Consider the following 17,159-nt stretch of genomic DNA (forward strand, 5'->3'; position numbering starts at 1 on the left):
CCATGCTTTAGTCACCCTGGGGACACCAACAATGTTAGTTGGAGAGAGAAACAGCTGATATTACAAGGCTAACAATGCTCCAACCCATCAGCCATGGGCAGGGGGGTTGGGGGAAGGGTAGCCTGATCTCTAGTCACTGTAACGTGTGGTAGTATAAGTGCCTGGGTTTCATGCATTGCTGCATCATTACACTTCAGCCTACTGAATACTGTAACGTAGAAGCTGACAGGCAATAGAGGACAGGGTTTAGCTGTAATGTTTAAACTGATAGGTTGCTAGGCTAGAGAGGACAGGGTTACATTGCAGTCATATTCCTCTTTATGTCTGGCACTTGAGAGCTCTAAACGCAGTCTCAAGCATAGTCTCTATTTGCAAAGTCCCTACCATTGTCTGCCTTGTGTGCCATTAGAATAACGTTGGATGGTTGAGGAGCGGTTAGAAAAACAAGAATGCTAAGAAGGCTGTCTGAAAGAAACTCTGATAGAATCACTGGAATTCATTCATTCATTAAGGAAGAAGGCTCAGAACGAACAAAGAGTTAGCGAGTCTTCCTTCAGAGCACAAACAACGTTCCTCAGAACACAAAAGAAAACCTGAAAGGGTTCTGGGATGCTCTCAAGACTCACTGTTTCCACACTGTCTAAAGTCAAGATATCTGACTGGTTTCACAAGCAGTGAGAGGTTGAAAAGATTCAACAAGACAACATCTCATGATAACAATGTGTGTAAACAGCAGAGAGAGATCAGATATGTCACAGAGTCTGGCACTGCTGATGGATCACAACAGGACGGATCATTACCTAGCTAAAATCTGTTTAGGTTAGAAGGCGATAGATATAAGAGTGAACAAACGGAACACTTAGTTCAAGCAGGGATTTAATTAATTGAATGTGTCACAGCATTGTTTCCTTAACATCCTCAGTTTACAAATTGATAATGTAGGCCTATTGCCTACAGGACTTTGTCTATGGAAATTACCTCTGCAAAGCTATACTACTACAGGACGATTTAGGAGCAATACCAGAAAGCAAAACTGGTTGAAATTATGTGATTACAAACAGTTTACAGCCAGTTCTAGTGTCATTTCAACTTTGCCCGATGACCTTTTGAGCTGCGGCTAGTTGGGGGAAATGGTAAGGATAACTGGTTAATCTCTGGTCATACAAAACAGCACTTTTCTCTCTGGTGCATCTCAGGTGAAGGTATCCACAGAAAGAGAATTAGAGAATCATCTACAATATATATCTATGGCGAATCTTCATTGAGCAAGCTTTTTAGTCCAGGACCAGCCCCTATAGTCTAGGAAACCAGCTCCTATAGTCTATGGAAAATACCTCCCCATGCTGTACAATAACAGGCAGAATGTTCTATGTGGAGGTAATATCATGGTGCTTCTGACTGTCTGCGTACGATGATGTAATTTCAACCAGCTTTCCCCACTGGGATGATTTCCATTGGCTAGTTACATTGCAATCATAGCTGGTACATCTCTAGTGAAACAGCACTGCACACTTCTCTCTGCACACTTGTCTCTGGTGTACCCAGGGGCAGACTGACCATCTGCATTTCGGGGTAATGCTAGAAGGACTGGTCCATTTTTAGCGTAGTGGGTCTGTCTAACTTGGGTTTTTTGTGCAAAATTATCACTATCTGGCTAATTATGGGGGCCTCAAGGGAAAAAAATGGCCCAGTGTGTTACAAATTCCAGAACTGATTTCTGGTCCCAGTCTGCCCCTGTGTGTACACAGAAATAGTATTAGAATACTATGCATATACAGCATATATCTATTGAGGTATCATAGATATGATTGTGTTACTCACTGTCTGCATGGGATGGTGATGGCAGGGCCAGACAGCCCAGGAGCAGGATAAGCACGGCCCCCCTGGCGAGGGGATATTCTGCCCGCCGGTGGTGCGGCGCCATAGTCCAGGTGTTGGCACTCCTCTCCTCTCTGTTCTCCTACAGACACTCCCACTCCGCTCGATGGCTAGGAGCTCACACAATCATAGTGACAGCTGGGAAAGGAGACAGAAGAGAGATGGGGTTAGTATTGGATGTTCATTTCGTTATTTAGTAGAAAGCCTTATCCGTAGAGACTTACAATCTGCGCATTCAACTAAATACGTAGCACAACCAACCACATAGCACAGCCATTGCAAGTCAAATCAATCACAGTCATTGCAAGTAAAATATATCACAGTAAAATAGTCCAAATGGCCACTACTTGTGCTACACAGATCTCAGTCTCACCGTTGGTTAAAAATGATCCAATAGACCAGACTAAAATAGGACTACATATGTAGATAGGTAAACACAAGGTAGACAACGTATACATTAAATGGTTCCTACAATATGTAGAATGGGGCCCCGGGGAACCTAGATACAAACACCCACACAGCAGATACACTCTGGGGACCACCGGTGACAGGCCCGTAAGGGAGAGACTTTGTGTGTGTGTTTTCCAAAATTTGAACACATTGGAGGAACACATGGTTGTTGGGTCCGCCAGGAATCGTCACACACCCACACAAACACACACACACATTCACTAGTCATCTTCAGCATAATTACTGTTGAGCACCTGCCTCTCACAAATGGACCGCAAATCACAAAAAGGCACCACGCTTATGCAAGCCATTCATGTCATTTTCTTCAGATAGACAGAGCCAAACATTAACTACAAGGCTGCTGCGCTGCCAAGACTGCCATAGGTACAGTCAATCTCTGTTTGAAGCCTGTCCAAGGCAGAGGCGGTCGGGAAGGTTTAACCCTTAACAATGACTTGGTAATGTTGTTTTTCATACACACAATAGTCTGAAGGATTGGATTAATAATACAATAATAGAAATAGAGGAGAGTGACAAAAAGGATTTGACAGAACGTAATCCTTTACATTCAACTTGAATAACTGAATTAGCTGAATATTGAATAGCAAATCCACTGTGTCATTTCAATGAGCTAGCTTTGCTCAAACTTATAAACGTTGGTTTAGTGGACGTTCCCCCCCCCCACACACACACCCTGTTCCTCCAAGCTAAGTCTCCTTGGTGTGAAACACCATGGCTATGACCCAAATGGCACCCTATTCCCTATATAGGGCACTACTAGTAGTGCACTTAATAGGGAATACAGTGCCATTTGGAACGTACTCTATGGGAAGATCTCAATTACAAACTTCTGGTGTCCTCTCTCCTCGTCTCCTTCTCAAAACCCATTGGAGGAAAAGATCAGAGGAGAGGGCCCTCTAACCAATGGGTTTTGAGAAGGAGCTGAAGGGAGGAGAGAAGGTGCGAAGAGTATGCAATTGAGATCTTCCCTAAATCGCTTTGGTGCCACTGCTATGCCAGTCCCATACAGCAATTCTTAATGTCTCCACATTAAAACAGTGGTGAACGGAAAGGACTACTGCCTCGGTAGTATCAAGGGTTATTCCAGGCTCATTACAAGCCTGTATTTCTCTCAAAAGTAGTGCACAAATTTGTTTACATCCCTGTTAGTGAGCATTTCTCCTTTGCCAAGATAATCCATCCTCCTGACAGGTGTGGCATATCAAGAAGCTGATTAAACAGCATGATCATTACACAGGTGCTGGGGACAATAAAAAAAACTCTAAAATGTGCAGTTTGTCACATAACACAATGCCACAGATGTCTCATGTTTTTAGGGAGTGTGCAATTGGCATGCTGACTGTAGGAATGTCCAGCAGAGCTTTTGCCAGATAATTGAATGTTAATATATCTACCATAAGCCTGCCGCCAACGTCGTTTCACAGAATTTGGCAGTACGTCCAACTGGCCTCACAACCAGTTTGCTGATGTCAACGTTGTGAACAGAGTGCCACATGGTGGCGATGGGGTTATGGTATAGGCAGGCATAAGCTATGGACAACGAACACAATTGCATTTTATCAATATACGGTGACGAGATCCTGAGGCCCATTGTCGTGCAATTCATCTGCCACCATCACCTCATGTTTCAGCACGATAATGCACGGCACCACGTCGCAAGGATCTGTACACAATTCCTTGAAGCTAGAATTGTGTACTATTTCCCATTTCTTCCACGGCCTGCATGCTCACTAGGCATGTCACCCATTGAGCATGTTTGGGATGCTCTTAATCGATTTTGTACGACAGCGTGTTCCAGTTCCTGCCAATATCTAGCAACATCGCACAGCCATTGAATTGTGGGACAACATTCCACAGGCCACAATCAACAGCCTGATCAACTCCATGAGAAGGAGATGTGTCGCGCTGCATGATTCAAATGGTGGTCACACCAGATACTGAATGATTTTCTGATCCACGCCCCAACCTTTTTTTTAAGGCATCTGTGACCAATAGATGCATGTCTGTATTCCCAGAAATGTGAAATCCATATATTCGGTCCTTCAATTGACTGATTTCATTACTCAGTCAAATATTTGAAATTGTTGCATGTTACATTTATATTTTTGTTTAGTATGAATACAAAATGAAAACATGTTTTCCTCAAAAGTGGGTGTGTGCTTTGGATGAATGCTGCCATTCATGGAGATTACAGACAGTGGGAGGTGAAAGTGTTGTCTCTCCTAAGCCATTATTTTGAAGAAAGTGTTGTCATCTTTGCGGAAAACGTATCATTTCATTGAGGAGGTTGACATTGCGTAGACCTACATCATCCACTTGCAACCTGACTAACTGCATATAATTTGTCTTCTTAACTTTATAATAAACATGTTAATGAAAAGATAAAAAGGCAAAAAACAAGATGTTGACTTGCATGTGAGCGTCTCTCTCTCTCCTCTTAGCGTGCAGGCAAAAAAAATTCAATTACAGAACAAACAAATCTTTCAAACTTAAAAACGAGACGGTTTTCAAGAATTGTGACGTGCCGTTTGCTCAGTTGCTCTGTCTTCCTGTGCCTTCATCTCAAAGAGTTTGGTTGAAAGCATCTCACGGCATCAACAACATCAGCAGCACTCGCTGTCCCAAATCATCTCTCTCTCGAAACAAGATGGTGCCACTGTATGAGACCTCCTCGCTGTGACAGCTAGCTAGAGAGTCATCACTTTCATCAGAGCTTTCACATCTGAGACTTCTAACTTCATTGATTCAATAACCAACAGACTCATGAAACATACATTGCCTGACTGCGCCTTATTGGGAGATTATCAGCCTCCCTTGAGGCTTCAACAAACAACTTTAAAAACATATGACATGAAGATCAGGATTGTTGCGCCCTAATGAACACATACCAGGTTTAGAGAACCATCTTTATGGGGTTGAAACAAAGTAGTGATATTTGTCAGTGACAATTAGAGAGAAACAAGCACACTTACCCACACATGCAAACCATAAACTCTAATTGTAAATGACTGGGTGATGAGTTGTTGGTTTGGTGTTTGTGTAAAGTGTATAAGACTGTGGAAAATAATTCATTCTCTGTTCTATACAGTACCATCAGTAAGGCCATGATATAGCATGGTGTGTGGGAGGCTACTTTAAGTTTGTTCACTAATGTGACAGGCAGTCTGACCTGTGAACTATGAAGTGATGCATCTACATGATGTATTCTTAGATCATATGGTGCATGTACGCTAATTCCAGACAACATGTTGTTTGAGTGCATTAAAGGATTTCAGGGAAATGATACACACACACACACACACACATACACACACACACACACAGAGAAACGCGCACACACACACACACACACACACACACACACACACACACACACACACACACACACACACACACACACACACACACACACACACACACACACACACAGACAGAGAGAGAGCCTCAACCAGACTGGACTGCTCTAAAACCCACTCATCCATCCACCAGCAACTTGTATTATTGTTGCTAGATTGATCTGTAATCTTGTTTAATCCCCATATTGCAAATTGACTGCTTCATGTCTGATAGTGTTACCATTTCAAACAGTTTGTTAATTAGAAATCTCTACTGTAGGCCCATAGAGTGGATCTGTCTACTGCTCAAATGCTGAAAGGAAAAGTAGCCTAGTACTCTATAAATGTATCAGTGCTTTATATTTCAATACATCATACTTAAGCTAGCACTTTGATACACACTATATCTGATTATGACAGCGTTGCCATTTCATAGCCATACCTGAAATACAGTATCTATCTGGGCCATTCATTTATGTAAATGAAATACCTCAGAGATAACACAGGTTGGGTGATATCTGGAAAAGAGGTCCTTTGTGTAAATGGTTAGTTTAATCCTGTCAATATTATTTGACAGAGTACCATTGCTCTTCATTTATTATATCATTCAAATCCCTTAAAGTGGAGGTTTATAAGGTCAAATTCAATGTTTCATCAAATCAAATCTGTAATTTTTTTTTATACCTAAAGGGGTCTTAAAGTTCAAAATCAAATAGCTAAATGATACTTTTTATTTTACTAGGCAAGGCAGTTAAGGACAAATTATTATTTACAATGACTGCCTACTTGTAAAGCCCCCCCGGCCAAACGCTCCCCTAACCCGGACAATTGTGCGCCGCCCTATGGGACTCCTGGTTGTGATACAGCCCAGGATCAAACCCAGGTCTGTAGTGACACCTCTAGCACTGTGATGCAGTGCCTTAGACTGCTGCACCACTCAGGAGCCCTAAAGTCCTTGATGTGACCATCTTAGACCCTTGTGTTGTCTTCAGGGTAAGAAATGACTCGCCAATGTGTTTAACAGCAAAGCAAACCCCCTAAATGATATTTATTCAACTTGAAATTTGATGACTTTTCCTAGTGACCCCAAAATTAGAAAAAGTGAAACATCGCTTTTGTTCATATTTCCATGAAAGCTGTACACCAGCAGGGTATGCAGATTGTCTTAGGGTTATAACATCATTTGTAAACCACACACACAGACACACACAAAAATACACACACACACACACACACACACACACACACACACAAAGACATACACAAAGTGTCACGCCCTGACCTTAGATTGCCGTTTATTTTCTCTATTTTGGTTAGGTCAGGGTGTGATTTGGGTGGACATTCTAGATTTTGTATTTCTGTTTATTCTATGTTTTCTATTTCTATGTTAGGTTCTAGTTTTTGTATTATCCATTTAGAGGCAGCTGGTACTCGTTGTCTCTAATTGGAGATCATACTTAAGTAGTTTTTTTTTCCACTTTCAGTTGTGGGATCTTGTTTTTGCACAGCTCTGTAAAGCCTGCAGAACGTGACGGTCGGTTTCTGTTATTTGTTGTTTTGCTTTAGTGTTCTGAGTTTAAATAAATATTTATCATGAGCACTCAACACGCTGCATCTTGATCTACTCCTTTTGACGGACGTCACACAAAGACACACACACACACAAAGACACACAGAGAAATTGAGATTATGTGTGCTACTGATTGAACTCAGCCAGCAGCTCCTGAAGAGGAAGATCAGCATGGTTGGCACAGTTAGAAACAACAAGCCTGAGCTCCCCCCTGCACTCGTCGCAACAAGGGGGAGAGAGGCCGTCTCATCAAAGTTTGCCTTCACCCCCACCACCACTCTAGTTTCTTGACGGGTGGTCCTCCTGAGCACGCTGCAGACAACTGCTGAGACCAGTGATCGGGAGGACAGGAAGCCAGCCATCATCCTGGACTACCACAACAAAGTAGGCGTAGACAACCTGGACAAGGTGATTGGAACTTACAACTGCAGGAGGATGACTGCCAGCTGGCCCCTGGTCATCTTCCATAACATCATTGATGTGTCCTCATACAATGCCTTCGTGATATGGAACAAGATCAACCCTACCTGGATGCCTGATAAGTGGAACAAGAGGGGTGTGTTCCTGGAGCAGCTGGGAAAGGCACTTGGTACCCCACACATTCAAAGAAGGGAGCGCCTCCCCTACACAGCAGCTTCTATAGCGCTTGTGAAAGCTGTTCAGGGGGCTGAATCTTGTCCTGATCCACCTGAGGATGCAGCTGGGGCAGGCAAGAGGAGGACATGCCAATTCTGCCCCCCAAAACAGTAGACACAACTGAAGACTACAAATACCCTGCATCTATGGCAGAGCACTGATTTTCCCTATTCAACAACAGATGAATAAGAGTGTATCCTTTGAGTCCTTAAAACACCCCATAACTACTACTTAGAGGATCACACACAGTATCAGTCAAACACTACTAGAGACTGAAGTTAAACTAACTCCTGAGAGTTTTCTGCCTGCTTTGTCTCAATGACACCCTGTGACGACTGGTGGTTCGAGAGAGCCAAAGTCAAGCGTGTTTACAGCTGAATGCTCTTTTGGGGGGACTGATATCTTTTCCCAGCAGATGGTACAGGGTTGGGAGGATGTGACTCCCCTAGGGAGAATCTCTCTCTCTCGCTCTTTCTCTCTGGAGGACAAACCATCTCTAAAGAGGTTAAAGTCTCATCCTCCACAGCACAGAGAAAGGAGGATGATTTAGTGAAATGCTAGGCTATCTGAGATCCCACAGTAGCTCGATTAACATGGTACGTCTTACATTCCTGTACAGTCTACTAATACTCCACTTACTTCCTTCATTGAACCCCATTTAGTAGTGAACATATCAACAGTAATAACCTCAGAGACACTGTGGGAGGTGAAAGACAAATCAGGGGGGGTAGTGAGTCTAATTCCCCACAGCACAGAAAAAGGAGGATGATTCAGGGAAGAACTACACCCACTAAGCAGTTACAGTCCTGCGACGTCTTTTGGACGTCTTTTTTTGGTCCTCACAGGACCAGCTGTCTTTTTTTGTGTATTCCAAGGACGTTGATTCTTGGTCCGGACCCAATCTGAACCAATCATAATGTCTATTTGGCCCAAACATACACGTCTATGTTTGGTTCAGATTTAGTCCCAGGGATGATTATAGATCGGCAGGTAAGGGTGTTCTCGAGCGGCTAGATGTTCTTTACCATTCGGCCATCAGATTTGCTACCAATGCTCCTTATAGGACACATCACTGCACTCTATACTCTTCTGTAAACTGGTCAACTCTAAATACCTGTCTCAAGACCCACTGGTTGATGCTTATTTATAAAACCCTTTTAGGCCTCACTCCCCCCTATCTGAGATATCTACTGCAACACTTGTCCTCCACATACAACACCCGTTCTGCCAGTCACATTCTGTTAAAGGTCCCCAAAGCACACACATCCCTGGGTCTCTCATCTTTTTAGTTCGCGGCAACTAGCGACTGGAATGAGCTACAACAAACACTCTTATCTCAATCTCTTAATTCAAAGACTCAGTAATGGACAGTCTTACTGACAGTTGTAGCTGCTTTGTGTGATGTATTGTTGTTTCTACCTTCTTGTCCTTTGTGCTGTTGTCTGTGCCCAATAATGTTTGTACCGTGTTGCTACCATGCTGTGTTGTCATGTGTTGCTGCCATGCTATGTTGTTGTCTTAGGTATCACTTTATGTAGTGTTGTGTTGTCTCTCTTGTCGTGATGTGTTTTGTTCTATATTTTTATTAAATGTTTTATTTATTTTAAATTCCAGCCCCCGTCCCCACAGGAGGCCTTTTGCCTTTTGGTAGGCCGTCATTGTAAATAAGAAATTTGTTCTTAACTGGCTTGCCTAGTTAAATAAAAGTTAAATAAATATGTATGCTTGTTTGGGGCCAGAGCTCATTAGAAAATTACCCAATATGCGTTGCAAGTGTTTGTGTTTACATTTTGATAATTCAGCAGACGCTGTTATCCAGAGTGACTGACAGTCGGTGCATTCAACTAAGGTAGATAAACAACAACATATCACAGTCATAGTAAGAAATTAAAAAAAATCTGTAACCGTTACTGAGAATGTTGTTGTAGTTGAAGTGGTCAGTTGGTTTATTCTGTAGATTATAATAATTTAAACATGATTCCTGTCAGTTTTAATGCTTTTGAAAAAGACAGATGGGAGAACTAATAAATATTCTGTTGCAATCTTCAGTTGGCTCTTCTTTCTTATATTATTGTTATCTATTGCTTACTTCATTGAGAATGTATGTGCAGTTGAAATTTGTCCATAGAATCAATGACCAAAAAATTACATATTTTTAAAGTCTGTATATTATGTATTTTTTATGTCTGGAAAGATGTATTTTCAACATTTATAAAATATGCATTTTCAAGGTAATTTTGCTTACTGGAAGTATCTCAGATGTAATTTATTTATTTTAAGCCTTACTTTACCAGGTAAATTGACTGAGAACACATTCTCATTTACAGCAACGACCTGGGGAATAGTTACAGGGGGTACTAATACATTTAGCGGGGTGCTCCTACAGGCTCTACTGGCTGTCTACTGCAGTGAAACCCCATTTAGCAGTGGAGAGTTCTAAGCAGGTGTGGGAGGGGTCTTTTTATTGTGTTTAGTCACCCACATCTCAGTCTGGTGTCACTTACATTGTGCTAATTGGAATGTTTTGTTTTATAGACATTTTAGAGAGACATATGTAGGCTTAATTTTAATGAATGATAGTGTGGCAAACACACACAGCAAATTGGCCAGTTTTGATTTCTGTGTAACATTTCTAGTGTTGATTCAAGAGTGATATTCACTCTGTAAGAGTGAAATTAACACTCTGTGGTGTAAAAGATCCCCCAGTGTTGGTGTTAATAACCAGAGTTACTGTTTTAATGTGTTTTTGCATGTACATTATGCTACACAAAGATAAATAACATACATTTTAGTTAGTTAGATTTATTCCACCTGTTACTGAAATGGTTGTTCCAGTTTAAATGGTTTCAGTAGTCTTCTCATCAATATTCCTAACCCTGTTAGTCCTTTTGAATGCAGGTTGCGGGTGAATAAAAATTCCAACAGTTGAATATCTTAACTCTGGCTGGATTCCAATAGGAATTACACAACACTTTGCAAGCCAGCATAATGCAACCTGCAGTCCTGATGTGGCCTGTAAACAAGGAGTTTCCTAACACCAGGATAAACCTAGGCCATCCAAGTAAGGCTTAATTATTCAAGTATTGAATTGTCTTAGTTGAATTTTAACGATAGCGTTCACCTGGAAAATATGCAAATAAGACTTTACACCATATAGTTCTAAAACAACACCCCAAAATGATTTACTGTAACACCACAGGTGTAATTTTGTACACTGAGAGGGTGTAACAGCATCAGCACTAAGCAAATTCTGTTTTACTTCTGTCTGTTTTACTCTTAACCAAGTGTTATGTTTTACACTGTAGGTGTTGGGTACACTGAGTGTACAAAACATTATGAACACCTGCTCTTTCCATGACATAGACTGACCAGGTGACTGCTATGATATCACTTGTTAAATCCACTTCAATCAGTGAAGATGAAGGGGAGGAGACAGGTTGAAGGATTTTTTTAGCCTGGAGACAATTGAGACATGGCTTGTGTATGTGTGCCATTCAGAGGGTGAATGGGCAAGACAAAAGATTTAGTGCATTTGAACGGGGTATGGTAGTAGGTTTGTGTCAAGCACTGAACGCTGCTGGGATTTTCACACTCAACAGTTTCCCATGTGTATCAAGAATGGTCCACCACCCAAAGGACATCCAGCCAACTTGACACAACTGTGGGAAGCATTGCAGTCAACATTAGCCAGCATCCCTGTGGAACATTTTCGACACCTTGTAGAGTCTATGCCCTGACGAATTCAGGCTGTTCTAAGGGTGCAACTCAATATTAAGAAGGTGTTCTTATTGTTTTGTACACTCAGTGTATTACTCTACAGTAGAGCTATGCAAACACCACAATCAAGTTAATTTGAACACTTGAAGAGTTGAATGGGAAACACTGCAACAGAGTTAAATCTTCCAAATTTTCAAATGTTTTTCCACCAGTTCAGTGGGAATCATATGTTCACTGAAAATAGTGTACATTTAACACTTTCCCGAGTTAGATGTACACCGTTGAGTTTGCTGTGCCCACTGAGTTTCACACTCCGATAAGACACACTTTCTCTAATACACAAGTATGAGTTGGACGCCTAAGTCTCCCTAATGTCCAGTCCAGTCTGTAATGCATAACAAGTATGACCTTCTACTACTAGATCATGAGTGTGTAACCAACCCTCTGAGAAAAGGTTGAAGGTGAGCATCTGAAAGTCCTACAGACACACATGGGGGCCTAAACACAGAATTAATGCAAAATATGAACACATTCCCTTCACGGACAAACTCTTCTGCTTTCGCACAGCTGTGCTAATGAGTTGTGAAAGGGTTGTTGGACTTTTATAAGAGGGAGGGATGAACTCTCTTCACACATCCAACAGTCTCTTGGAAGGAGACCGTAGCTGAAAAGACAGGCGAGAGGACCAGACTGCATAAGAGTGCTCCCATACTTAAGAGAAATATGGAAGGATATGATGTGGGGTGTGATGAAAAAGTAGGGGTCCTTCCAGCAACCCTTATTTTATACAGTGGTTCGATAAAGGTACCATAACATCTTTGAATCTTCTATCCTCCATTTCACTAGGTTTACCAGTGGATATGGCGTTTAACCTTGTTTGCACTCCTTCATAAACAGTCAAAATCATGTTTTTCATGAATTTGAAAGATTTTTCGAAGGAAACCAGATCAAAGTATAATGATCAAAGTATGAAAACTGACTTTCTCTAATACACAAGTATGAGTATGAACAAGTATGAAAACTGACTTTACATTGATAAAGTTTGATCATAAAGTTACTGGTCCATTCCCCCATATCAAACACTTGGATTTATTAAGGTGTAAGGTGACATAACCTTTAACGTTCCTTTTAATACACCAATGGTAACATAATATTCTCTTACCTAATTGAAATAAGTACCGCCTTGTAACCAACATCGGAGAAGGCGTGTTCGCAGAGGGGCGTGGTTTATATTGCGAAAAAGCTACTCTACTGGTGCCAAAATTTGACTGTAGGGTGTCAGCAACTACACTGAACCAAAATATAAAGGCAACATGCAACAATTTCAAAGCTTTTACTGAGTTACAGTTCATATAAGGAAATCAGTCAATTGAATTCAATTAATCAGACCCTAAGCTATGGAATTCACATGACTGGGAATACAGATATGCATCTGTTGGTCACAGATACGTCACATAGAGTTGATCAGTTTGTTGATTGTGCCCGGTGGAATGTTGTCCCACTCCTCTTTAATGGAAGTGCAAAGTTGCTGGATATGGGTGGGAACTGGAACAAGCTGTCATACACGTCGGACATTACTGCAGCGACTTGCTTCCATTCAGCCGCAAGAGCATTAGTGAGGCCAGGCATTGCTGTTGGATGATTAGGCCTGGCTTGCAGCCAGCGTTCCAATTCATCCCAAAGGTGTTCAGTGGGGTTGAGGTCAGGGCTCTGTGCAGGCCAGTCATGTTCTTCCACATCGATCTCGACAAACCATTTCTGTATGGATCTTGCTTTGTGCACAGAGACATTGTTATGCTGAAACAGGAAAGGGCCTTCCCCAAACTGATGCCTCAAAGTCAGAAGCACAGAATGGTCTAGAATGTCATTGTATGCTGCAGCGTTAAGATTGCCCATCAATGGAACTAATGGGCCTTGCCAGAACCCTAATGGGCCTTGCCAGACCATTATTCCTCCTCCACCAAACTTTACAGTTGGCACTATGCAGTCGGGCAGGTAGCGTTCTCCTGGCATCTGCCAAACCCAGATTTGTCCGTCAGACTGCCAGATGGTGAAGCGTGATTTCACTCCAGAGAACGCGTTTCCACTGCTCCAGAGTCCAATGGCGGCGAGCTTTACACCACTCCAGCCTATGCTTGGCATTGCACATGGTGATCTTAGGCTTGTGTGCGGCTACTCAGCCATGGAAACCCATTTCATAAAGATCCTGACAAACAGTTACTTTGCTTCCAGAGGCAGTTTGGAACTCGGGAGTGAGCGTCGCAACCGAGGACACACAATCTATAAGCGCTACGCACTTCAGCACTCGGCGGTCCGTTCTGTGAGCTTGTGTGGCCTACTACTTTGTGGCTGAGCCATTGTTGCTCCTAGGCGTTGCCACTTCATAATAACAGCACCTACGGTTGACCGGGGCAGCTCTAGCAGGGCAGAAATATGACGAATTGACTTGTTGCAAAGGTATTATCCTATGATGGTTCCACGTTGAAAGTCACTGAGCTCTTCATTTAGACTATTCAACTGCCCCCGTTTGTCTACGGAGATTGCATGGCTGCGTGTTCAATTTTAAACACCTGTCAGCAATGGGTGTGGCTGAAATAGTCAAATCCACTAATTTGAAGGGGTGTCCACATACTTTTGTATATATATGTATTATATATGTATTATATATAAGTACCTGTTGCAGTAGTGTATATATATGCAGTACTGTTCAAAAGTTTGGAGTCACTTATAAATGCCCTTGTTTTTGAAAGAAAAGCAAATTTGTTGTCCATTAAAATAACGTCAAATTGATCAGAAATACAGTGTAGACATTGTTAATGTTGTAAATTACTGTTGTTGCTGGAAACGGCAGATTTTTAATGGAATATCTATATTGGCATAAAGAGGCCCATTATCAGCAACCATCACTCCTGTGTTCCAATGGCACGCTGTGTTAGCGAATCCAAATGAATAATTTTAAAGGCTAATTGAGCATTAGAAAACCCTTTTGCAATTTTGTTAGCACAGCTGAAAACTGTTCTGATTAAAGAAGCAATAAAACTGGCCTTCTTTAGACTAGTTGAGTATCTGGAGCATCAGCATTTGTGGGTTCGAGTACAGGCTGAAAATGGCCAGAAGCAAATAACTTTCTTCTGAAACTCGTCTATTCTTGTTCTGAGGCTATTCCATGTGTGAAATTGCCTAGAAACTGAAGATCTCGTACAACGCTGTGTTATGATGTTATTTTAATTGACAAAAAAGTGCTTTTCTTTCAAAAACAAGGACATTTCTAAGTGACCCTAAACTTCTAAACGGTAGTGTAAGTACCTGTTATAGTAGTATATATCATATATAAGAACCTGTTTTATAGTAGTGCATTACAGTGGCTTGCGAAAGTATTCACCCCCTTGGCATTTTTCCTATTTTGTTGCCTTACAACCTGGAATTAAAACACATTTTTTGGGGGGGGGGGGGGGGGTTGTATCATTTGGATTTACACAACATGCCTATCAATTTGAAGATGCAAAATATTTTTTTATTGTGAAACAAACAAGAAATAATACAACAAAACAGAAAACTTGAGCGTGCATTACTATTCACCCCCCCCAAAGTCAATATTTTGTAGAGCGCCCTTTTGCAGCAATTACAGCTGCTGGTCTCTTGGGGTATGAATCTATAAGCTTGGCACATCTAGCCACTGGGATCTTTGCCCATTCTTCAAGGCAAAACTGCTCCAGGTCCTTCAAGTTGGAATCGGTTCCACTGGTGTACAGCAATCTTTAAGTCATACCACAGATTCTCAGTTGGTTTGAGGTCTGGGCTTTGATTAGGCTATTCCAAGACATTTAAATGTTTCCCCTTTCCCCTTACTCGAGTGTTGCTTTAGCAGTATGCTTAGGGTCATTGTCCTGCTGGAAGGTGAACATCCGTCCCAGTCTCAAATCTCTGGAAGACTGAAACAGAATTTCCCTGTATTTAGCACCATCCATCATTCCTTCAATTCTGACCAGTTTCCCAGTCCCTGCTGATGAAAAACATCCCCACAGCATGATGCTGCCACCACGATTCTTCACTATGGGGATGGTGTTATCGGGGTGATGAGAGGTGTTGGGTTTGCGCCAGACATAGTGTTTTCCTTGATGGCCAATAAGCTCAATTTTTGTCTCATCTGACCAGAGTACCTTCTACCATATGTTTGGGGAGTCTCCCACGTGCTTTTTGGCAAACACCAAATGTGTTTGCTTATTTATTTCTATAAAGCAATATTTTTTTTCTGCCCACTCTTCCTTAAAGCCCAGCTCTGTGGAGTGTACGGCTTAAAGTGGTCCTATGGACAGATACTCCAATCTCCGCTGTGGAGCTTTGCAGCGCCTTCAGGGCGGCCCTCTCTTGGCAGGTTTGATGTGGTGCCATATTCTTTCCATTTTTTATTAATGGATTTAATGGTGCTACGTGGGATGTTCAAAGTTTCGGATATTTTTTTATAACCCAACCCTGATCTGTACTTCTCCACAACTTTGTCCCTGACCTGTTTGGAGAGCTCCTTGGTCTTCATGGTGCCACTTGCTTGGTGGTGCCCCTTGCTTAGTGGTGTGGCAGACTCTGGGGCCTTTCAGAACAGGTGTATATATACTGAGATCATGTGTCAGATCATGTCACACTTAGATTGCACACAGGTGGAATTTATTTAACTAATTATGTGACTTCTGAAGGTAATTGGTTGCACCAGATCTTATTTAAGGGGCTTCATAGCAAAGGGGCTGAATACATATCCAGTTTTTTTGAATTTTTTTAATCAAGAAATTCTTTTCATTTCACTTCATCAATTTGGACTATTTTGTGTATGTCCATTACATGAAATCCAAATAAAAATCTATTTTAGTTACAGGTTGTAATGCAACACAATAGGAAAAACACAAAGGGGATGAATACTTTTGCAAGCCACTGTAAAAGACCGTAAGTACACAAAATAAAGCAACCACATATTTAGCAATGGAACACGTTCTGATTGACCAGTAAGGTGTCAAGCCTCGACAGACCCACAACTTGTAAATTCATCAAAACCCAGCCTTAAGGTGCCACCGCCTGCTACTATACCCATAATTCTGGTTGTGAAAGTAGAAAAAATGTTTCTTATACAAAATACAGCCCTAAGCCACATTTTCAAAGATACAGAGAGATCTCTGGAAATAGAATAGTGCAATAATCTGCATTGCTTTTCACACTACATATAAAGTGTGAGGATAAAGAAGTTTGCTTTCAGTAAAGTTTTGAGCAGGGAGCTGGGGCAACTGTGGTGTGACTGTTCCTGCCTTGCTTTGCAGAGGGACCAGTAGGAATCAGGCTCAGTTAAGCACTTCTTCTCTACGCCACAGTGGCTAATTACTAGAGCATAGAGACATTGAGAGCAGAGAGACAGTGGGTTTGCATCCCAAGCTGTACCCTATTTCCATATGTAGTGCAATGCTTTTGATCAGAGCTCCATTGCCCCTTGTCAAAAGTAGTGCACTATGTAGGGAATATGGATCCATTTTGGACGCAACCTGAAAGAGCATGCCCCTAAGTTCCCCTCA

General features: G+C 41.8%; 1 protein-coding gene across 6 annotated transcripts in view; it reads right to left on the reverse strand.

The window, feature by feature from the left end:
* The window catches only part of LOC115192316 (receptor-type tyrosine-protein phosphatase F-like), a 435,047-nt gene that overhangs the window by 279,527 nt on the left and 138,361 nt on the right, over window positions 1-17,159 (reverse strand). For all 6 annotated transcript variants that reach the window (XM_029750668.1, XM_029750671.1, XM_029750670.1 and 3 more), the window contains exon 2: window positions 1,822-2,016. In XM_029750668.1, the coding sequence (XP_029606528.1) occupies window positions 1,822-1,924 (103 nt within the window). In that variant the 5' untranslated portion in view covers window positions 1,925-2,016. The remainder of the gene's footprint in view (window positions 1-1,821; window positions 2,017-17,159) is intronic.

Source organism: Salmo trutta, chromosome 4 (assembly GCF_901001165.1).
Source record: "Salmo trutta chromosome 4, fSalTru1.1, whole genome shotgun sequence".
In the NCBI taxonomy this organism is placed as follows: Eukaryota; Metazoa; Chordata; class Actinopteri; order Salmoniformes; family Salmonidae; genus Salmo; species Salmo trutta.